The following is a 23,586-nucleotide window of genomic DNA, read 5'->3' as shown; positions in this document are numbered from 1 at the left end:
AAACCAAAAATAATCAGTAATAATGTACAAAAATATAACCTTAAACGTTACTTATTTAAAAGTCTTCTGATGTGGAACCTTTCTTGATTAGTCTCTACTGTCCCCAAAGCGGAAGGAAATATTTTGCATTTGTACCAAGAAGCATGGCGGAAGAAGTAAATGTAACACGAACATTAGAGCAGCAGCAGCGTGAGCTTACTGAAATTGGAATGAGTGAGAAAGAAGAAAGAGAACAGCCCGATAGGGTTATTTTGGAGACGAAGGGAGGAGAAGGGACGAATGAAACCCACGCACTGGAAGATCCGTTTAAGAAACCTGACGTTTTCAAGGCGCCTTCCTTGCCTTTAAAGAAACCCGGAGCAGCTGCCCCGGTGTCCACTGTTGATGAAGAACCCGTTGTGGAAAACAGTGTGAAGTCTGTAATACCCGAAGCCACGCACACAGGTAAAGAAGGCTTGGAATCAGAAGGGGACTGCGGTACATCTGGTGATGGCATTTTAGAAAACGGCAGCGACACGACAAACGACTGCAGCCAGACAACCTCTCCGACAACCGCGAAACCCGTAAAGGATAACGCAGCCAGCGCAACAGTACGAGGTCTTGCAAGTGCGCAGGTCCTCAAAGCCAAACTCCCATCCAAAGTATCGGACGTGAAGTTTAAACCCTGCCCTCCTTTGCCATACACCGAGCCGCCCTGGGGCGGTCTGGCAGAGACATCTTACTACTTTGAAATTCTGAAAAATGGCACCATCCTTGACACGGTACCGCTCACCGAGAGGAGCTTCTTCGTTTTTGGTCGGTTACCAAACTGTGATGTGTCCCTGGAACATCCCTCCATCTCTCGCTACCACGCCGTGGTCCAGTACCGGCGGCGCGCTGGAGAGGAGGGCGTGATCGGGGAAGAGAAGGGCTTCTATGTTTTCGACCTGAGTAGTACACATGGCACCTTCGTCAACAAGAACAAGATTCCGCCCAAGACCTACATCAGGCTAAGAGTGGGCCATGTGCTCAAGTTTGGGGGCAGCACCAGGCTGTTCATCCTGCAGGTAAGCCTGCAGACACACGAGAGTGTCTGATTTCCTTTAAATCTCTTGCAGAGTTAGATTATTCAAAGGTGTTGCACTCTGTGGTCTTCCATGCACAGTAAATTTTTAAATGAACTTCGGCTTCAACAACCTAGCTGATTAGTTTGATCCAGGCTCCCTGAACCCAAACTATGACTATACCTGTAATTTGGATATAGATTAAGTGTTTAATCAGGATTTTAAACTAAATGCCCTTTAATTGCATTTTCAAGTGATGGAGAATCAAGTTCCTAAATCCTTGTTAAATGTTGACTTTGCAAATAGGGAAGTTGTTAGACATAACATCAATGTGGTTCAGGTGGGTAGCTGCGTCAGCATGCTAAGGCTGCAAAGGAACAAGTAATAGGTTTGTTAAATCAATGTGTCACACTTTTTTCATGGTAATTATGAAACACATAAGCACTCACGTACAGTCCAGTGGGAATGCGATACTGCTACTTTCCACCTACAGTTTCTGTAGACTATGTACGAAAACCCTCAGTGACCTCTTTCAAATGTTGCTTTATGTATCATTAAGATAGGTACCCTTCCTGAATTCATATCTTAATAAATAAAGCATGGCAATGAATAAAGATGGGCTTTTGTTGTTTTGTTTATTCAGGTTTTTTTCTTGGTACCAAGAGCACCTGTAGTGTCGTCCATCACAAACGATTTTCAAAAGGCTACAGCTGCTCAAATGATGAAATCATTTAGCTTTTGGAATGTTTTGAATTGATTAAAAGACAGGTTTTGGTTAAGACTCGGTCCTGTTTGTTAAGCCAGGCTGATGTCCATTTGCACGCAGGTTGGGAGCCCGTGCCCTGGTCTCCTGCAAGGCGGTTTTTGAAGGAGACCTAGTCCCCTGCCTTCCTCGGGGGAGAACTGACCGTTTGTCTCCCCTCCTAGGGCCCAGAGTGTGACGCGGAAGCTGAGTCGGAGCTGTCCGTCACGGAGCTGAGGGAGCGCAGCCAGAGGCAGCGGGAGGAGCTGGAGAAGCGGATGATGGGAGACGGCTCGGACGAGGAAAGGGAGGGAGAGGGAGAGGAAGAAGGGGAGAGCAGCACCAGCGGGAGCTGTGCCAGTGAAGAGGGCAGCTGCACCTGGGGAATAGGTGAGCCACTGGAACACGCAGCACAGCCCCAGTGGGACCTGCTGAGTCTGGTTCTTGGCCAGTGCTCTTACTATGGCACAGGAACAAGAGTCCTCCTGCCTTCTACCTTACTGATGGCCCACTAGTTAACAGCGTTTCATGATTTGCTAAGCACACACAAACACCGGGCTTGAAAATTCATTTCCACCGGTCCAGTAGTAAATATCCAGGAAAATCAAAATTGTCTGTGTATGTTTACACAAACTGAGAGGTTAGGCAGGGAATCATTAATACCACTGAAGCCTTACACAGTCGGTGATTTCAGCTCAGTTCTGCTGTTTGCTGACACACTATTAAACATTCATGGGATTCTTGTATTTTACTGTAAGCTGCTTCATTCAGGGAAGTTTCTAACTTAGCATTAGTTTTACTGCCCGAGAAAGGTGGCATCAGCCACAATCTTGGGGGCATAAATCCTGGAATCAGGAAAACAAAGCAGGTTCAGAACGAAGAATAGCAGCAGTCCTCATTACTAAATAAGGGTTAATACATTGATTTCAGATATGCATGACTTTCAAGAAACTCAGAAGTCTTCTTTCTGGGTCAGCAGGCCTTCTCTTAATCGACCTCCTTTCACGTTTTTTTTTTTCTGTGAAGGCTGTTTGAAGTCCATTTTCTGTCTCACCTCTGTCTCTTTTTTGTTCTCTCCGTTTGTTCTCCCCCCAGGGGAAGATGCGCTTCCAGAGGAGGATGAGAACGCCGAGAATCCCTTCGCCAGTGAGTTCCAGGAGGACCCAGAGGCCCTTTACTTGAAGGACCCCAAGAAGGCCCTGCAGGGGTTCTTCGACAGGGAAGGTAGGGGAGTAGGTGCTCTTCGCTCAGTGCATGGACATTAGCGGTCTAACACATCCACACTCCATGAATACCAGTACCTCGTCCCCTGCCGTTAAACTGAAATCACCTGGTTGCTTATTATTTCTTTGGAAAGTGTGGGCCAGAATTGACATAGTCTGTATGTGCAAGTCTTGTGCAAAAAAAAAAAAGGTTTACCAAGTGACGCCTTGTGTGGGACATAGTGAGTGTAGTTATACATTTATATTTATTAAACATTCCCACACCTGAAGAAGGCTCCACGGCTGAAACGTTGTGTTTTTTCTCCTTTTTTTCAGCATGGAATAAACCTATTACTTGTTCATTTATATTTATATCTATATCTATATTTACATCTATATTTATATTCAGATGTGTGATACGATTTTTCTGCGTACTGTTCTGTTATAGTTTGTTCTTTGTGTTTCCTGACTGTGAGTAACTCTTTTAGTGCACCCCTCACTGTACTGATTGTATTGTATGTATTGTATTATTATTATTGTATCATTCGTTACACTGTGGCTGTGTTGTCTGTGTTAAGCTGCTGTTGCACTGCAATTTCCCTCACGGGATCAATAAAGTATCTACATTCTAGCATGTTGTTAATGGTCTTGACATGTACAGCCTTGGTAATTATTAATTATGCGAGTCTAGTGGATGGGCTGGGAGCAAACCGAAGGCTGAGCTTTGCATTATGATTTCAGGCGAGGAGCTGGAGTACGAGTATGATGACAAGGGCCGCAGCACATGGGTCTGCAGAGTCAGGTAAGGCTGCCCACCTCCTTATTTCTCACACCCATCCTATCCCAGTACTGTCCTGCAGCTGCAAGAGACAAAGATCTCCCTGATCTGCTGTGCAGAGTGGCTGCTCTGTGTTGCCCAAGTGGGGCTGCTGGTGCAGAGCTTTAATTTTTTTTTCTTTGTCATGTTTGTGGAATTATTTCTTACTTTAATTATTAATTATTGTTTCTTTGACGTGGGCTAGGTGTTTCTCTCCTGAGATAAGTTGATTTTTTTTATCACATATGTCCATCTGGAAAAGAAGAATGTTTCTAGTTGAATTCTGTCAAATTAAACTGACTTCTCAGTGTGTTGAAATGCTAGTTGTCTTTTCTCGAATATTTTAGAAATGTTGACAACCCAGCCCAGGGCCTTGTGCTTTGTGAACTCAGTGTGGTAATACTGAACTGACAGCCGCCATGTGCTGTGCCCAGGTTACCAGTGGACGACGCGGTGGGCAGACAGCTGGTGGCAGAGGTAACCCACACGGGGAAGAAGAAGGAGGCAGCCATACAGTGTGCCCTGGAGGCCTGCCGTATCCTGGAGGCTCGTGGGCTTCTGCGCCAGGAGGCAGGTGGGCACGCTGAGTCATGTCCACGCTACAGTGGGGTGTGTTGGGGGGGGGTCTGGAACAAGCTGCCCAGCTGTGTAGGTGAAGCCTCTACACTAGGATTCCTTCAGGTAACAGCTGGACGAGATCTTCCAGTCAGGGCAGGAGGCACTTTTTACACAAAGGGTGGTGGGAGTGTGGAACAAGCTAGCCAGCTATGTTGCCGAGACTTCTTTCAAGAAGCAGCTGGATAAGAACCTTGGATCAATTAGCTACCAAACAGGCTAGATAGACAAACAGCCTCCTCTCGTTTGTTACCTTTTCAGGTCCTTATTGTTTTTGCTCTGTGTTTGATCTTAACTGCACTGTTCTTGCAATCGTGCATCTCTGGCTTTCCCAAGCAACTGTTTGCAACGCATGAGGACTTACTGCTGCACAACTGTGCCCTCTGGTGGCCTGTGAGTCTCCTGATTTTCCTTCAGTCTGAGTACAGTCGTACCCAAGCACAGTATATATTTTGTGGAACAACATCTAACAAATCATTTTTCCCCTTGTAAGGGTTAATGTAAAATAGGGGCTTAGGTGGTGGGCCTCGGAATTGCATTCTTCACACTCAAACAAGAGGTGGTCCATTTATTCCTACAATAAGTGGGGACAGCATGATAAAAGTGATCATTTCCCTTGTTTCTTCACACAAAATGTTGAATGTAGTACTTACACTTCTGCTTATGTACACTGCATAATCCTTGTATAGTGTGGTAATACACATAACACACAGTGCATTAGAGTGTTAAAATGAAAGTACAACACTGTGTTTACAGGGAGATGTAAAGTAGTTCTATGAGTTTGTTGTCTTCACTGAATTCTGCCTTATCACTTGAAGACCGGGGCCGCGTATTTGCAAATCAACAAAGAAAGAATCACTGTAAACCCTATGTACACTTGCACGTGCATGTCTGGCCTGCTCTGGGTTACCATATTAAACGCAGCAGTAATGCCACCTGAATCTGTGGGAACATCATCTTCTGATTGCTACAGCATTACAGGTGAAATTACAGGTCTTTTATGTAACATCTTGGAGCTGCGGTGGCTCGGACGGCAAGGGTGTCTTGCCCCTGCCTGGGAGGTCCCGGGTTCAATCCCAGGTAGGGGCAATCAATGTAGTTTGCTCTAATTCCTTCCAGATGGTTCCCAGGTCCACTCAGCCTGCTTTCCAAATGAGTACTGGGGGTTAATCCTTCTGGGGGTAATATGCCGGCCGGAGTGTGCTGCTGACCACATCACCTCCACTTCCAGTGTCGGATGGTTGAGGAAAATGGTGGCCCTTGCCCCCCCCCCTCCCCCACGGGCCTTTAAGGCCTGAAAAGGGGACCTAACCTACCCACCTTATGTAACATCTCGTTTCTTTCTGTCGGCCAGTGTCTCGCAAGAGGAGGAAGAAGAACTGGGAGGAGGAGGATTTCTATGACAGTGATGATGATGCCTTCCTGGATCGCACCGGAGCCGTGGAGAAGAAGAGGAAGGATCGCATGATGAAGGCTGGCAGGATCCAGGAGAAACCTGAGACCTATGACTCCCTGGTGAGGAGAGAGAAGACCTGGGGTCTTGGAAACAAGTCAATTATTACAACTTGGACCGGTGTTGCACTGGGCTGTAATTGTTACGAATTCTTTCCATCAGTAGCAGAATATAATTCAAGTAAATAATTGATCCAGCAATCCTGACCATTTAAATCTGAGAACAGGGGGTCACGTCTTTACACAAAGGGTGATGGGAGTATGGAACACGCTACCCAGTAATGTTGTAGAAGCTGGTTCCCTGGCATCTTTCAAGAAATAGCTGGACTAGATCCTTCGATGAATTTAGATACTAGCAGACAAACGAGTCAGATAAGCTGAATGGCCTCCTCCCAATTGAGACCTTTCGGATGTTATGACCTAACTGATCCATAGCAAATAACCCCCATCACTTTCATTTCTCACCTATTTATTGCTTGTTGTATACAGTGTGTATATATATATATTCCTTTGCAAATCTAGGTTTTTTAGCAAGTAAACAAATCTTTTTGTTTTCCCAGCTAGCCATCAGTGATTCGGCTGAAAACAGAGTTGGGTGTTTTACATGTCATGTACATTTACATGATAAATATCCGTACCTTCTTTGAGAAATGGCCTGCAGTTTTGCTTGCTGTTTCTAAAAAGGCAGTTCACCACGTCTAATCCCTGCATTAGAAATATGTAATAATCTTTGTTTTATATAGGTTACAGGTCTCTAATCTCAGCCGTCTAATAATCTTTATTTTATGTAGTTTACAGGTATCTAATCCCAGCCTTGCACCTAGTGGGCCTGGATGATTGTGAACTTTCATGTGGTTTCTTTAAATAACACTTTTTGAAACGAATACACTTTCAGGTGGTCAAGCTGGAAGATGTGGAGAGAGAGCTGGCTGAAACCGAGCAGAAGCTCAGCAGTTCCGGAAAGAGTGAGTCAACACCACCTGGGTTTCACGTCTCCTCATGCAGCACGGCGCTTGCTGGCTCTCCACCGCGGGCAACGGGCACTCTGCTGCACCGTGGAGAAGCCATCCCGATTAAAGCAACAAGATTTTCCTTGAACTAAAGCTCCCAAAGCATGGTTTGCATGCCCAAAGTCAGACCTGATTTTCTGTCATTTTCAACAATTACTTCTTAGTATTTATAGTTTCACCTGCGTGAACTGGAGCAGTTTTAGAATGAGGATTTAACCTTGACCTACAAAAAACCTTATTTCATTAGGGTTTGTCTCAGTTGTTTCTGTGTGTGTAATCTCATATGATTATGTACTCGTAATGAACAATTCTACTAATGGATTTGATTTGCATAGCTGATATAACATCTTGTTCCTTTTTTGTTCTTTCACTTGGCCTTTACAGTACAGTCACAGTAGGTGTTACCGCAGGGCGGCAGTTTTAAACGAAAAGTGCTTGATGTGTTTCTCACCTGGCGCCTGAGTGACCTCTGCCCGTTCCCTCCCAGGCTCTGACCCCTCGTCCTCGGAGGACCCCCTGGACGCCTTCATGTGTGAGGTGCGGAGCGGGGCTGCCCTGGACAGCATGGCACGCAAGAAGCTGCACGTCCGCATCGCCGAGCTGCGCAGGGAAAGGCAGCGTCTCCAGAAACTCGTGGAGATCACGCGCCCCGCACAGCTGCCAGCACTGCAGCCCACGTGAGAACGGGGTACATTTGGGGTTCTGTCCTGAAGAGCTGCTGGAACCCTGCTTCTCTTGTCTCAGGGTTCTGTCCTTCTCTTATTCACACCGGGTTTCTGGACTATTAAGTAAAAGCTGTATGAGATACTTCAGTTAAGGAATGTGTGTGTTTTATTGATCATCCTGTGTGTTGTAATGTTATTCTGATTGATCATCAGAAAATCTATAATGGTGGAATACTTTAAATGAAACTATGAAAAAAGATTAGTTGGGATGAATAAATTCTGCGGTTCTGATTCTCTTCATAATTTATCCCCACAAGAATCAAGTCAGTGCTAACTGCCGAGGTCTTATCGGTTTAAATTGTTATATTGTGTCAAGTGATATCTAATGACCAGTGGGTAGCGAGGAGCCGCTGCAAAATGACGCAGAACAACATCTGCAAATTAAGTTCTTGTTTGTGTGCATCTCCACCTGTTCTCCCCAGGGGTGGCAGCCAGCCCACAGAGACGGAGAAGCCCAGGAAGCTCTGCTTGCCCATGTTTGGTGCCATGAAAGGAGGCAGCAAGTTCAGGCTGAAGACTGGCACTATAGGGGTGAGTAAGGGGCACCAGAGCAGGGCAGGTGGTAGAGATGCACTGTCAAATCCCAGCCGCTGTCTGTCACCTTGTGCTGGTTTCTTTAATGCCTGCTGTGCTTTCGTTCCCTCTTCCTCAATAGTGCTTGCCCCCGAAACGCACAGACTTGCCTCCCGAGCTCCTGAACATGAAGGAGATGCTGCCAGGGCAGGAGGAAGAGGAGGAGGAGGAAGAAGAAGAAATGCCTGCATCACAGTTGAAGGACAAGGCATCGGACAAGCTGGGGCCAGAGGAAGCTGGCATGTCCTTCCAGGAAGAGGAGCCATCCGAGACGCACAGCTCTGGGGATTCTGGGGGTGAGGATTGAAACTGTAGGGCCAAGAGAGCAGCTGATGCACAAAACATGAGCAAACTGGCTGTAACAACAGTAAAAGAGAGGGAGGCTATGGTTCCCAGGGTACGTAACTGAATAAGACAGAGGTAATTCAGACTACAAATGAGCCAGAGACTCTTAAGACTTTACTCTGGGCTTTGTTACTGCTTTTTAATTTGTTAGAGATTCAATACCGATTCCTAGTGACTGTATTGATAATTTGCTACTGATCTTTATGCCACTGTTATTATGCCTTATGAACAAAAGCAAACTGCTTGGTAACATAAGGTAATAAAGTCAGTATTACGAAAATAAAAACTTAAAGAATAAAAAAAACTCTGAATTGGATTCATCTGGGAGTTCAGATCACCAGAGGTCTCACTGATTGTTCTTCTCGTCTTCATGTTGACTGACACAGCACTTGTACCCAGTTCAGACAGCAGGTGGCAGCAGACTGCTGAGTGACGAGCTGCCTGGGGGATTGAATTGAATTAACCTTTATTGCCCCTAAAGGGAATTTGGATGCAGGGAGAGCTCAGGACAGCGTCATCAGCATTTAAAGCAGTGCTGCTCACCTCATGTAAAGATAAACAAAATTACATATTAGCCTCTCTAGGTCTTTTTATTTTTTGTGGATTTAGTGATTCACTTTCCTAAGAAATGTCACGCAAGCTTTAAATGCTTAAAATTGACAGTTAAAATGTTGGCTTACCTTGTATTTAAGGGAAATTTACTTTGCCTCGTGTTCTCTGTGTTGTAAAAGAAAATGAAATCGGCCTCTGCTGCCGAGGAGGTGGCTGAGCTCTCTGGAGGTTGAGTAGCCCTGTGATCCCCAGCAGGCAGGCTGCTGACTCCATGTCTCTGTGTTCAGGGAGGCCCCTGGCTGCTGCCCGGCTGGAGTCCGATACAGGGGATGGAGAGATGAGACCCCCTGGCCCTGAAGCCCCCAGTACTGCCTCCACACCCCAAGGTACCCGTCTCCCACCCAGAGCCCCTGTTGGCATAGCCTGGGCCCTGTTCTCTCAGTCTGGCCCTCAGCCCCTCCTTCCTGATACCGACCGGCTTCAGACAGTAACGTGCCCCTGGCCTGGTCATTTGAGTTTTACACCCGCACCACGTAAGGGTTCGCTGTCTTTTACATTGTTTCTCATCCTTCAGCAAGCTGAATAGAATTAGATAGGAGGGACAGTGATAATCTTACTTGATCACTAAAGCAATTATAGTAATGACAGTAAAGAAAAAATATTGTACAAGTGGGGTAAAGTATATCTTTGTGGTTTACAGGTTCTCAGAGGGTTGTTCTAGTATAGGGAAACCCACTATTTTAGAAAACAAAATAATTTAAACTATCAATATATGACTGAAGCCAGTTAATAAAAGGTTTTCAAATGAAAACTACACAGAAGAGCATGTAGGACTAAGAACAGAAGGCACTTCTTTATTCAGAGGGTGGTGGATGTGTGGAATAAAATTCCCAGCCATGTGTTTGAAGCTAATGCCTTGATTTCTTTCAGATGAGATCATCGGATCAATTAGCTACTAATGACCAAATAGAATATATTAGCCGAATAGCCTCCTCTCATTTGTAACCATTCATATGCTCTTCTGAATCTCTAGATTTCCTGTTTCTTCTAGTCTGTATGAACACAGATCTGTGTTAGCAAGAATTGTACTTTAAATAACAGTTACATTTTCTCTGGACAATGTGGTCTGCAGTATGGGTAGTTAAGGGAGCTGTGTACAGTGAGGCTGTGAAGATCAGGTGATCTGTGGAGTGAGATGCTGGTGACTGGAGAGTTGTTGAAACTATGGACAAGGAGGCTGTGGAGAAGAAGTAGTTAGTGGAGTGAGATTATGTCAAGGAAACAGTGGCAGGAATGATGTGAAGATCAGGTGGTCATTGAAGTGAGATGAAGGATGATTTGGAGGGTTAAGGACACTGGATAAAGAGTCTGTGGAGATCAGGTGACCAGTGGAGTGAGATGATGGTGATTTGGAGGGTTAAGGACACTGGATAAGGAGTCAGTGGAAATCAGGTGAGTTGTGGGGTGGGGTGATGGTGATTGTGGGTAATTAAGGGAGCTCTGATCAAGGAGGCAGTGGAGATGAGGTGGTCTGTGGTGATGGGTGGGTCTGGATAAAAGGTTCCATTTGAGTGGTCATACTGTAAATTACCCTCTTGTGATGTGTGTATATAAGCTCCTTGGCCTGAGAACAGTGCTGTCCCCCCATGTGCAGGGTCCGTGCGGACTGGCGATGCGAAAGCAGCAGAAGCAAGTCCCAAGAAGAAGAAGAAGATGTGTGGTCCCAGCAGGGTGAGTACCTGCATCACCTCAAGAGTAGCTTCATTATCCTATCATATCCATAGTGAGACGCTGCCCTGATTCCTGGTGAATCATCACCCAGTGTTTTGATTAGACATTTTTTTGACTGGAGCCTTTTGGACAATACAAGGCTAAAGTGACTTGAGCACTATGAGAGTACAGGTTTGTTATCCTTAACTAAAAGAAACATTTCTGTAGTGGGGTATTTGTAATTGGTTGTGAAAATGATATTAGAGAGATAGGGGCTCTCTGGACACAACCATACAAACTCCTCTCAGAACCCCAGCTGCCCTGTTACAGTCTCTTGATACAGGGTTCCCACGGTCATGCAAATCCTGGAAAAGAGTTTTAAAAAGAGGCCGCAGCGTTGCCGTTGCCGACATCACACGTTATAGAGCCGCGTCAGACCCTCTCGGGGCAATTTTATAGTGAGCCGTAAACTAGTCTAGCGCCCATGTCAAAACGCCGGGTAAATGTGTTTTCAGCGTCCTCTGGTTAGCAGATGGAAAAATCCAAGCTATGGCTCCAAAAAGATGTAGACCCAGGACGTGCGAGATATAAATTAAGCAGGAAAAGAAGTTATGGGAAAAGTTTTGGAATTTTGTTGGTAAAAATGAGTGGGAACCCTGTTGATAATACTGTTCTCTCTCACCTGCTGCTGACCATTGTTCTCCCTGTGTCTCCCCAGCCGCCCGCTGGCCTCCTCTCGGCCCGGTATCCAGAAGATGACCCCGACTACTGTGTGTGGGTCCCGCCTGCAGGTACACCCGTCCTGGCAGGCTCTCGTCACAGCCCTGGGGGAGTCGGGGTTGCGGACTGCTAGGCCGTCAACATGGAAAAAATGCTAATTCATGTACCGTTAAGAAGCAGAATTAGAGACGTCGCTGCTAGCTCTGGTGCCCCAGAGTACACTCTCCAGAGGTCGTGCCTCAGAGGTTGTTTGGGAAAATCAATGTGTGCTTATTCATACTGGAAACACACAAAGCCCAGAGATCTCATGCCATCTAGATTCCTGATTGTTTTGTAGAGGAGCTGTTCAACTGAGAGCATCTGGACACAGATCTGAACAGTCCAAGTATACAGAGACCATTTACCAGTATTGAATCAGTATCAGTATTGATAGCTTAAGTCATTATGGGATTACAGGTGACAGGCTAGAATCTCTCACAGTTCACAGTGCTTCTATATAGAGAGCTCTGCATGTCATCAGTGCAGAGCAGCCTCACAATCTTCAGGACTCTTGTTTTTTCCTTTGAATTGAGTTTGCATGTTCTGCCCCATTCCCATGCAGGTTTTCTCCAGGTGCTCTAGTTTTCCCCCCCTCCCTCTAGACATGCTGCCTGGGTTAATTGACATCTCTAATTGACATAGAGGGCTATTGACACCCCATCCAATCACCCAAGCTCTGTATGCTTCTGAGATGGGACCCCTGATCATAAGCAGGTTTGCCGATGATGGGTGGAAGGTTTATTTTTTTAACCTTGATATTATTAAAGCACTAATAATGTCGGTATGATAATCCACAAGGACTGTTTATGCAGTGTAAATGACACATTGACTAGACACTGGTCTTCTGTAATTTCACATGTTCCCAGGCAGCATTTGAGATCTGAGCTAGCCCGTTTCAGAGTCAGTCACAGTGACAGAAACCTGTGCAAATATGCTCAAGCAAAGGTAAAGATTTACATACAGGTCGTGGAAAGAAAATGGAAACACTAATGTAAAGTCACTTAATAGGGTGTTGTACAGCCTGTATGTACCATACAGTAGTCTGAAATCTAATAGAAAGGAAGATGGAAAACACCATCATAAAAGCACAATGGGGCTCAGACATGGGGACTGAGAAGACCGTGATAGATGGCTAACATCTGTGTCAGGCTCAACATGTGGTGAACACATGTGCTCTGTGGATAGGGACATTGTCATCCTGGATGAAACCCTTCCTGGCAGGAAATAAACGCTGCAGAATGGGATGAACCCTGAGATGATCCCTCAGTACCATCATTAGCGATTAGCAGACCTTGTCTTCAAAGGGAACAAGTGCACCCAAACCTTGCCAGTAAAAGCAATGGATCCAGAGCTCTTGACTGCTAGAACTGGCACTCAAGGGCTGTAGGCACTGTAGGTTGGCGCCACACATGCACTCGTCCAATTGTTGAGGACATGGTGAAGGATGATTCATCTACCTCATCACATTTCTCCACCACCTGTGCTCTTTGCATTACTGGACTCACAAACATGCATTTCCAGGGGAGATGAGCAGAATGAGCTGCAGCCTGACTTCGGTGGAGGTCTGAGGACTGTTTATAATGAAATGACCCCGTGGTGGAAATTGGCAGTAAAATGACGTGCAGTTGCTTATTTGCTTTGCCTTGGTCTTTGAATTAATGCACAGCTATCACGATCCTATCCTGCAGTGTGCACTTCCACCCCCAGTTTTCCTCTGCTTGATGACTTTCCCTCGGAGCTGCGTGCTGACATTGCCTTTGACACAGCTGCTCATAAAACATCAGCAGGTTGAGATGTCCTGCTCAATTAAACATACCCCAGCTAGGCCTGTCCAGCATGTTTGTACATGACCTTAAGCATGCTAAGATGCGGTTTGCTTAAAGAGTTGCAAGTCTCACCTGTGTGGAAGCCCTTGCTTTCTTTAAATTTGGTGTTCCTCATTTATCCAGGTGGTCCCATTTTTTCTGTCCACTGTCTCTGATGCACACAAGCGTCTGGTTCACATTTTGGCCTGATCTGGTCAGGGTTTTTTGTTTTACTTCTTTTTTTGAGAAATTGAAAGAGCTAACAGTTGGCAGAGATGCAGAGGGAGATTTTCTTAAGATGGAATTTGAATCAGGGACTTTTGGGTCTTCATGTTTCCTGGAAGAAAAAATGTTTTCCAGTGATACTCATGTCTTAAGAGGGTAAAAGGCTGTAGGCCATGTTTATTTTTAATAACATGTTACTTTGGTTACTGATCTGATTCCGAGTTTTAACTCAGTATGGCCAATGCACAGACAAACAGGGAGAGCAAGTGTTGCTTGTGTGACAGGGCTCAGGGCAGATCTTCTGGTGCAGCGGTGCTCACCGATGTCTAGGGAGTGGCGCTGTGCCCTCAAGTGCCCATCGAGTCCCAGCAGGGCCAGAACAGAGCTACACTTGTCACACTAGCTCGGCTTAGGTAGACAACCCTGCCAAAGTGAGGAGGAGGCCACGCAGGAATTCTTTTGCATATGGTTCAGAATGAAATCCCCAAGGAAGAGCTGATTTGTGTGTCTCCTCCCACTGGTTTCGCCTCTCTGAGGACAGGTAGGTGCTCTCTACACTTGCACTGGCTAACCGCAGTTTCCTTTGTGTCCCAACAGGTCAGACAGGGGACGGCCGGACTCATCTTAATGAGAAGTATGGGTACTGAGGTCAGAAGTCGGACACCCACACAAGAGGGACTTGTTCTTTCAGGGACCTGGCGCCAAGCAACAAAAGCCCTGGCTCACAATTTTTCTTCTTCCTCCCTCCATCACTACATTTTCCCTGATCTTGCAAAACTGTCACCTCGTTAAACACTGCACAGGAGAAAAGGGACTGAGAGTCTTCCTCGCACAGGAATGTACTGTTAGACCTGTCACAGCACAGCAGGGTGTCTCGCTGGCCCTCATGCCTTCAGAGCCAGAGGTAACGAACCTGTCAGCATGTAAGTGTGGACTCGCAGATATCACAAGTCATCACCTAGCCCTGGGTGACCTTTGACCTCCATTTAATGTGCTTCAGCATGTCAGTTTTCTCATTTTGCAGAAAGAGTGAAACAAATCATTAGGCTGTTTCATTTGAACCTTTTTTGGTTTCTGAATTATCGTTTGGACTGGAAGATGTAAGTGTGCACTACCTTCGGAACTGTTCTCTGCATCTTTAGGTGTTTTTTATTGCAAATGTTCACAAGTGTACAATACAAGTTTTCCTAGATCTTAACTCTCTGACAGACTGGAGGGTACTATGTCCTCAAGCTATTGAGAACAGGAATAGTTTTTCACCCAACCTTGCTCCAACCACCCTGTAAATAACGTGAAGTCTCATGCTTAATATTAGAAGTCAGTCTTATCTCTGTATATTTTGATATTGCTGTTTATATAATAAATATTATACTGTATATAATGCTGCCATTTTCATCTCGTTAATATACTGTATGTAATACTACAGATAAGAAATGTCTGTTTGAAACTTCATTTCAGTTTCAAACTGTAAAAAGCTTGTATATAATTTAATTTTAGATACCATAGGTACAGTTCATGTACTGTATAATATGATTGAATTGAATATAATTATTGACATTAAATCATAAACACAATTGTATAGATACATGTTTTCAAATATAATTTGAAAGCAGAAACTACTTAACACATCCTCTTAACTTATTACACACCCTCCATCTTTGATGACGTATACACCTATTTATGTGTACTATATATACCAACCATGGTCTTGCACTCAGATGCCCAATTCCAATGGCAGATCTCCACCAGCCACGCTTTTGACTTGTTTCTTTACACGCCACTGATGCCTGTTTGCCGCTGCAGTTGTGCGCTGACTGTATTCAGTGCTACAATCTGCACCGGCAGCGTGTGCAGCGCAGCAGCAGGGCAGTAAAGCAGGAGGCTCCACATCCTGTTTCTCAGGTCTATGTTTCTGCACATTACATGGAGCATAAATCCCATTATTAAACTTTGTAATACAAAGTCAGTGTTTAATTTCCTTTATCCCATCCCAGTAGGGTGTTCCAAAGGCCCTCTTGCCTCCTGGACATTATGGGATGCTTGCAGGGAAGCAGTCATTGTGTTTGACCAGTTGGTGAGGTCAGGGGCGAGGAGACACATGAGGTATTAAGCATGATTATGTCCCTGATCCTGCTTGCTTGCATTGAAATGTTTATTCCACAGATGGACAACATGAAACATGCTGTTGAGGTGGAGAAGTAGAGCTCTAGTGCTCCCCTCAGTCCTTCATACAGCAACACCACAAAAAAGATCTGGTCTGGATGACTTTCTTCTGTCACCGGTGCAGGGCAAGAATAAACTGTGGCAGTAATATAATGCAATTCAAATGTAATCTGGGGCAGCACAATGGTGCAATGATTAGTATTGCAGCCTTGCTGTGCTGGGGCCCTGGGTTCAATTCCTGGGGTACTGTCTGCATGGAGTTGGCATGTTCTCCCTGTGTTCACACGAGGGATCGGCTGAGCCCCCTGCTCCATCCCACATTAATAGATGACCAAACCAGAAAGGATTAGAGACAACTGGAAGAAGACATTCACATCAGCCTCTGTCCCAGACCCCACAACACAGTCCCCAGTCCGAAGGCTCCAGCTCCTCGACTGCTTCGTCAGTCTTCAGCCTGAAAACTGGCTGTGCTATCATGGTATCAGCTGTGTATTTAGAGTGCAGGCTACTGGCTTAACCAACACAGTCACAGGGATTTAGACTGAAGCCTCACAGCTACCTACACACCCCACTGCTACTCTTTGGGCCATCTTGGACAGGACATCAACCACCCTGGTGCTGCACCTGACACAAGCTGGTGTTGTACATATTGTTCCAGCCAATAAAGAGCAGTCTGACTGTAAGATGTGTGTGTGGGTTGTGACTTTGATCTGTTCCCTACTGAGTACCAGTGCCTCTAATGTGAGCTACCTCACATGGCTTCAACAAAGTCAATCTGGCAGACTTCTTCATAATGAACAATAAAACACAATGGAAGCACTTCTTTAAGCAAAGGGTTGTGGGGAGTGTGAAACAAACTACCCAGACATGTTGTTAAAGCCAGTACACTTGATTTTTTCAAGAAAAGGCTAGATGAGATTCTCAGATCAATTATTGTAAGTACTGACTAACAGTTGGGCTAGATGGGCCTTATCTTGTTTGTAACCTTCCTTATTACTTACCTTTCAGAAGTATGGATAATCCATCGATGAAGAGAATTGTTTACACCCAAGTCCCTCTGCCATCCCAAACACCGCTGCACCCAGCCCATGTACAAATGAAACAGGGAAGAGCTCCACCCATGTGGTCATAAGTCATATATTTTTACTTTGGAATATATGCGACACTTTCACAGGGAAGGAAAAAAATAATGACTTCTTTCTGATAGTACAACATTGCCTCAAACCATTACCTTGTAACACTTTAAGCATTTGATCTTCATACATTTGCATTGTCATACATTTGCATTTATCTGCATAAATACAGTACATCTTATGTTCATTCATCTGCATACTGTACATCAACTTTTACAAGCTCCACATTCACTTACACAACTGGGCCAGCCCTCGGTGATTGGATTGTCTCCTCTGTGTGTGACGGCAAAAGATCGGAGGGTGAGAGCAGGCAAGCTGCATAAGTCCATAGTGCACTTTCTTTCACGTTGCGTCGTCACTGGTGACAAAGGCCTTGTTCATACATTAGCTTTTGCTGTTAACTCCACAAAGTCACAAGTAATGGTGACCGGCAACAAATGTGTGGTTTTATCCAAGCATGGTTTTGTGTATATCATTACTATAAATCTTATTACTGTAGAATTGTTAAGGTGCATTCGCTTTAAGGGAAATGTGAAAAATGCAGATTGTATGAATGTCACTTTTAAGTTGAAACACTGTTGTTCTGAGGGTAGTGCGGTGTAAAGAAGTGTCTACTTCAGAAATGTGGGAGAATTTATTTTTTTACTAGCAAGCTTCTTTTATCTTCAAGAGGTTAGTGTCCCTCACTCAAATTCAAATTCCAATCTAGATGAAACCCGTCTGTGACCAGCACTGAGTGTGTCCCTACCCATGAGCTGACACAATGCTTACCCCCTAGTCTAGAACAAGGCGTGATTGTTTTGTTAGCGCCTTCAGGTACACTGCAGGGAGCTCCTGAGCCACTTCTCAAGCCCCTGCAGCACACCCTCATCAATTCCCCTGTGCTTCGTGAGTGCCCCACAGCAAGGTGGCAGGTTTGAATGCAGCAGTTACTGCTTTACCCGATGTCCTGACGGCTTTCTTCAAAATCCCTTCTCCCTGCCGCTGGGCAGGCCACTCTTCTGCGGTCTTGCTCCAATCCTACGGGATGCCAGCAGGATTTCTTCGGAGGCAAAGGGCAGCAGACGGAAAATACAGTAACTAAGAGATCTGAAACGATCGTAGGCTGGCAGCTGAAGCCGGCTGATTCATGCAGCTGGCCTGCTTTGAAAGGGAGGAGTAATGCTTCCCTTGAAAGGCAGACAGATCGTAGGACCAAATCCTTCTCCGCCTGCGTGTTTCTAAACAGTCTTGATCCAGACCCTGAGGGAAGGGGTGGAATCTGGTTCCTGCTGGTTTCTGTGTAATTCTGTATATAACTCCACTCTGTTTACTGCTGAGCTTATATGAGATTCCTGAGAAAGAGAGAGCAATCTGGTTTGCAAGACACTTCATTGCTTTTGTTTTTTGTTTTTAATCAGATCCTAACTAATATTAAAAGTAACCTTCCCGATGGAAAGGTTCCTGGGAGGACGAAGTGAGCCCAAAGTTGTGTTCTCCTCCTGGGATGTCTTTGTCTCAGGGTGGAGGTGGGGGCTCCTCCACCTCAAGCACAGGGAGGCTCCTCTGGGGGGGTCCGGGGGCTACAGGGAGGGGCAGTGCTCAGCGAGCGGAAGGCGAAGGTCGAAGGGTCGTAGGTGTACCTGGGAAGGGAGCGGCTGCTGTTCGAACCCTGAAAGAAAGCAGAGGATTGACCATGAAGGAGCGCGCAGAGGTTAATTCCACGAAAGAAGAAACACAACCTTGTCTTTCAGGCGCGCAGGAGAAAAAGGAAGGCAGCAGGGATATAAAAGCACAGGAGGACAGAGGAGGGGGAACGAAGGGGAATTTCAGTCAGAGGCCTGAGTAGGTGAGACTGGGCAGTGAAAAAGACTATGAGCAAGAAGAAGGGGAACTGGGAAAGAGGTGGAAAAAGCTGGAATCTGTAAATGAGCAGAGAGGATTTAAAAAAGAAAGTCTCAGTCTGAGAGAAGGTGGAAGGTGTGATGCGTGTGTAAGGATAATCTAGGATGCCAATGTTTTCCTGCAGCAGAAGTCCTGAATCCCTCCATGGTAAAAGCCACAGTTTGTTGGACCCTGCTGGTCACACAGTGGCTGGAAATCACGCCTGGTGTACCGGTCAAGATCTCTTTGTCTTTACCTGAGGTGTGCAGCTCTTCAGCGCCAATTGCTCGCTGCACAATGGTACCCTGAATCTACCCTTCTGTAAACCCGGCCTCTCCAGGACTGTTAGCAGAGCATGCAGGAAAGCAAGCAGAACTCGGTGTAATGAGAAACATTTGTCCAATGTATCTATAGATCAATATATTTTATTACCCTCACTTTAGCTGGATGTAAAAGGAACGCTTTGTTTCGAGCAGGTCTGTCTTCTGTTCTATAATTGCATTAATGGTATTCCCCTATCCGTAAGCATGGTTCAGAAAGTTGTATTCCATATTTAGAAGGAAACGCTTTGTTGGCTGCTGGTGCAGACACAGCCCAAGTGTAGTAAATTAGGATGGCTTTTCTCTTCCATAATTTTTCAATTTGCCTCACACATCTCCACCCCCATGGTCTCGGAGACCCCCTCCACGGCCCCATGGAGACGGGTCAGCCGGCCTCTGAACTATTCACGATGAGATCAGACCATTCAGATGACTAGAGGGGATCGTTTCTATGTGCTGAAGTCATGCTATGACAGTATCGAGCCGAGCTCTGAACGGTGCCAGCACAGTAACAATCACACAGCACTACCAAGCCAACACTGTGAACGATCTTTCAAAACAGCAGGATCTTGGAGCCAGCTGGCTCCGATTTTATATTAATTTAATTAGTGTAACAAGCTTCAAGATACCACTCTTAGTCCACTTAAGAGACTTGAGATTTGAATTTGTGAGGGACGTTTCATTCATTCTGGCCTCAGGGGTTCCTACACGGAAAGACTTGTGTCTTTTACCAAGTGTTACTCGGCACATCCTTCACTCCCAATAAAGCTGTAAAAAATACTGGTAATTATGGTAATAATAGTTCACACTGGCACAGTGCTGCACCTACATCCTCCATCACGAACTGCAGCTAGAGCAGTCCATCACAGGACACTCCAGGGCCAGCAGGTATAAGAGGTTAATGTTATTATCTTAATGGGTGCAGTATTAATAGCCAGCTATAGCTCTGCTCTTCCCCAGATTAAGAGCTTATGCAGAGCGAGGTCACGATGTGCATCCTCCACACTTGGTTCATGAGTGATTACACTACAAGCAATCAGCATGTCTATGCCAGTTTTAAATGAGCTTGCTTTAGCCCAATTATTGAAAAGAGTTGCTCACTGACATTTACATTTGGTGGCACATGCAGGTCCCAGTGTCAATTTTCCTCTCTATTTTAGCCAACGGTAGTGCAGTGGTTAGCACTGCTGCTTGGCAGCACTGGATCCCTGGGTTCAATTCCTGTGGTGCTGTCTGTGTGGATGTCTCCTTGTGTTTGTGTGGGTTTCCTCTGGGTGTTCTGGTTTCCTTCCACAGGCTAAAGACAGAGGTTAATTGGCTTCTGGGAAAACTAGCCTTGGTGTGAGTGTGTGTATCTGTGTCTGGGTGTGCCCTGCGACTGACTGGCAACTCATCCAGGACATATCCTGCCTTGTACCCGTTACTTGTTGGGATGGGCACCGGCTTCCCTGCTATCCAGTACTGGATAAAGCTGTAATCTCCATGAATACATTTAGGTATGCTAACCACACAAGGACAGACTGGCGTACTACATTACGAATTTGTTCAGAATCGTCAACAGCCGAGAATGTCTGTGGTACTGTCATTTGGTATTGAATTTGCACATTCCAAATACCTATATTCTCCAGGCAGCCAGCTGCACAATTTAAAAACTGCTCTGTATCTCAAGAGACTGAATTTATCAGCAGAAATTCTCCAGAAATTGAAGAGAAAGGTTCATTTCTGGAAGCACAGTCTCCAGTCACATACTATATTTTTATACACTAAAGTAGCTAAACACTTTTCCTTTAACAAGCCTGAAAATAGTGCTGTGTTGGGGACAACTATACAAGCTCCTAAACATTAATGAGACCATTCGATCAAGAACATGCTCTGATCCAGTTAAATCAAGGATGAATCATTTATTTAAAAAAAAAACAGGCTTGCAACAAAGCTTTTTGAAACTGGAGAGGCCAGTTTATGGAAGAAGCAGGCTGAGCTGATCAGATCGTTTCTAAAATTAGCCCCCGAGTCATTTTCATCAGCAGGAAATGGCTTGTTGACTTGGCACGGACACCACGCTTTCTCTGGCCTGAACAGTCGCTGATGGCGCTGCGTCTCGCGGTCAGCCAGGAATGTGCCGATGGACGATAGGACAGAGCTCCTTATCTGATTGTGCCTCAGCCCAGGAGAGCACATGGGGCTCTCTCTCTCTCTCCGGGACAAATCGCCCCAAAAGGAGACGGATTTTAAAACTTAACCATCTGCAATTTGCAACAACCAAAAAGTTGAAAAAGTTCAAATGGAAGCAGTTCGAATGTAGCTATGAGTCTCACAGCCTCCCCCCATAATGTTATTCAACACGGTTTCCTGAACCTGTTTTTGTTGCAAGACTTGTGTTGGATTGCAAACTTTTTTTTTCCCCAGAAACAACATCTACATCTATCAAAAACCAAGCTGGCTTATCGTATGGATTGATCCAGTCTCACGCCCCCCAAGGCTGTCCTGAGATCTGCTTTAATCAACATCCTACCCTCTGTACTGTAACTAGGACATATTCCACTACAGAAGAGGAGATTTGATTCAAGGATATAGACAGCATTATCACAGGGAACTGTTTTACACTCAGTAGCGGAAAGCATACATGTAGTCACAACTAGAAACTAAATAAGAATTTGTTTTGAACAGTGAGCAGTAAACACTACTTTACACAAATAGTTGTGGGTGCCCAGAACAGAGTTCTCATCCAGCTGTTGTGGCCCAAACTCTGGGCGATTTAAGAAATGGGCTCACATAATTCCTGATGAGGTTTGAGTGGTGATCTGGGAGGAGGCTGTAGAGGTTAATATGCTGAAAAGTAGAAGGAAACAAAACACACAGAAGGGATCCAGAGGCCAAAGCAAGCCAAACAAATTTCAGGGTGGAATTAGCCTCTCATTCACACTACATCAATTTTAAAAACCATTTATCCAATCCAGGGTCACAGACGTCCGTACCCTATCCTGGGAAGCATGGAAGGTGCAAGAAAGGATACAGCCTGGAGAGGACTCCAGTCCATCACAGCACACCTCAGGTGCACAGACAAAAGTGCACCAGGGCCAATTTTCCCAAAAGCCAATTAACCTAACAGTATGTCTTTGGAATGTGGGAGAAAACTGGAGCACCTGGAGGAAATCCAGACAAACACAGGGAAAACAACCAAACTCCACAAAGACAGTACTCCAGGAGTTGAACCCAGGGCCCAACTGCTGACCACTGCTCCACCGTGCTGCCCCAAGCCTCTTCTTGTCTCTGTATCAGGCTGTATTGCGAAGGAGCTGCAGCAAGGTGTGCTCTTCTAAATCCAACATCCACCCTTCATTCTCATTCCCCTCATTCCCACCCGCAGTCTCAACTCCGACACGCCTGATCCTGGGGCAACCCTCTGAACGAGCCCACAACTGCACCCCTCACCCCTGCCCCGACAGGAAGTACCTACCATAGACAAGAACCTGGAGTCTGTTGATGAACTTTGCGAGATTAACACTTTGCACACTTTAAAACAAGGGATAAGGGGTAAAGATACACAGAACATCTTTCATTAAAATGTCTCAAGACCCGAGTCCAGATGATTTCACCAAACTGTTTCAATATGGCTACAGGACACACAGATGGCCTAGCCTACAAGTGTCATACTTTTTTTTGTTTAGACCTCATACAGTACCCCAGTGTATGATATGGTTATCATTAGCCATTGCAAATGCATTGCAAAGAGGCCAGCCTCAAAAAGGAACCATATGTTTTCTGCCCAATTTGCCCAGTGCGGTGGGCTGGGGGCTGGGATACAGCAAACTCCATGTGTTATCAGAAATCTCTCCTGGTTCTCCACAGGGCTGTGCTGGGCTGGGCCTCATTCAGTTCGGGGACAGACACTCAAGAGGAAGGACAAGACTATTCCTGGTGCCATGAGGGGGGCCAGACACTGTCAGGGGTTGATTAAGTGGTTCACACAACCATGCAAAAACGAAATCACAAAAACTGCTGGGGTCTTTGGTTTTGGGGTACGTCTATCTTTTCCAGGCATGTAATCTAAACAGAAGTTGAGGCGATGAAATGAAAGAACATTCGCCTACTTTCAGTTCAGTGCACAGAATTATGGGTCTGGGTGAAAGAAAGACTGAAGTGAATCTTCAGAAAAAGTACTACTCTGGTACTCTGACATTCTGGGCTTGTTTTGTCCCTGGCAGTGTGTCAAAGACACAAAAACTGCTCTTCGGTGATCTCAAAACGCACATCACTGACGGACTCCACCCAGTACAGCTGTTTCCCATGCACAGCATTGCCACTGGCCAATTTTTATTTTAGCTCTTCAGAGGCACGACTAAGAAGGTTAACACCAGTTAACATCACTGAATACTGTATGTGCTCACCGCGGGGGAAAACAATGAGAAACTGTCCCCGAAAAGATTTTAAATCCCCCCCCCACAATCGAACTGACTTTTTTTTTTATCAACCAAATTCTATTTAAACAAAAGAGTCTATTTTCCTCCAGTGTGGAGTTTAATTCCGGTGGC

At 45.5% G+C, this 23,586-nt stretch overlaps 2 protein-coding genes across 5 annotated transcripts in view; one reads left to right on the top strand and one right to left on the bottom strand.

Moving 5' to 3' along the window:
* The first annotated feature begins 130 nt into the window (after positions 1-130).
* On the top strand, positions 131-14,956 carry slc4a1ap (solute carrier family 4 member 1 adaptor protein). Its single transcript, XM_006626357.3, has 14 exons — positions 131-1,046; positions 1,971-2,175; positions 2,881-3,009; positions 3,729-3,789; positions 4,239-4,378; positions 5,774-5,934; positions 6,767-6,836; positions 7,369-7,558; positions 8,029-8,137; positions 8,262-8,475; positions 9,364-9,462; positions 10,731-10,807; positions 11,505-11,577; positions 14,173-14,956. Exons 1-14 carry the CDS (start codon positions 144-146, stop codon positions 14,220-14,222), a joined length of 2,481 nt encoding a protein of 826 aa, XP_006626420.2. The 5' UTR covers positions 131-143; the 3' UTR covers positions 14,223-14,956.
* A 1,903-nt stretch (positions 14,957-16,859) lies between these two features.
* Positions 16,860-23,586, bottom strand: part of LOC107078600 (uncharacterized) — a 36,295-nt gene continuing 29,568 nt past the window's right edge. For all 4 annotated transcript variants that reach the window (XM_015357269.2, XM_015357244.2, XM_015357259.2 and 1 more), the window contains one exon: positions 16,860-18,522. In XM_015357269.2, the coding sequence (XP_015212755.1) occupies positions 18,397-18,522 (126 nt within the window). In that variant the 3' untranslated portion in view covers positions 16,860-18,396. The remainder of the gene's footprint in view (positions 18,523-23,586) is intronic.

This window comes from Lepisosteus oculatus, chromosome 2 (assembly GCF_040954835.1).
Source record: "Lepisosteus oculatus isolate fLepOcu1 chromosome 2, fLepOcu1.hap2, whole genome shotgun sequence".
Taxonomy (NCBI): domain Eukaryota; kingdom Metazoa; phylum Chordata; class Actinopteri; order Semionotiformes; family Lepisosteidae; genus Lepisosteus; species Lepisosteus oculatus.
This window is presented reverse-complemented; position numbering and strand designations above follow the sequence as displayed.

What these genes read in the sequence shown, in the direction of transcription:
- slc4a1ap (XM_006626357.3), top strand. Translation starts at nt 144, where the DNA reads ATGGCGGAAGAAGTAAATGTAACACGAACATTAGAGCAGCAGCAGCGT. An exon ending in CAGCTCTGGGGATTCTGGGG is followed by an intron (nt 8,476 to 9,363) that starts GTGAGGATTGAA and finishes CTCTGTGTTCAG; the next exon opens with GGAGGCCCCTGGCTGCTGCC. An exon ending in TACTGCCTCCACACCCCAAG is followed by an intron (nt 9,463 to 10,730) that starts GTACCCGTCTCC and finishes CCCCATGTGCAG; the next exon opens with GGTCCGTGCGGACTGGCGAT.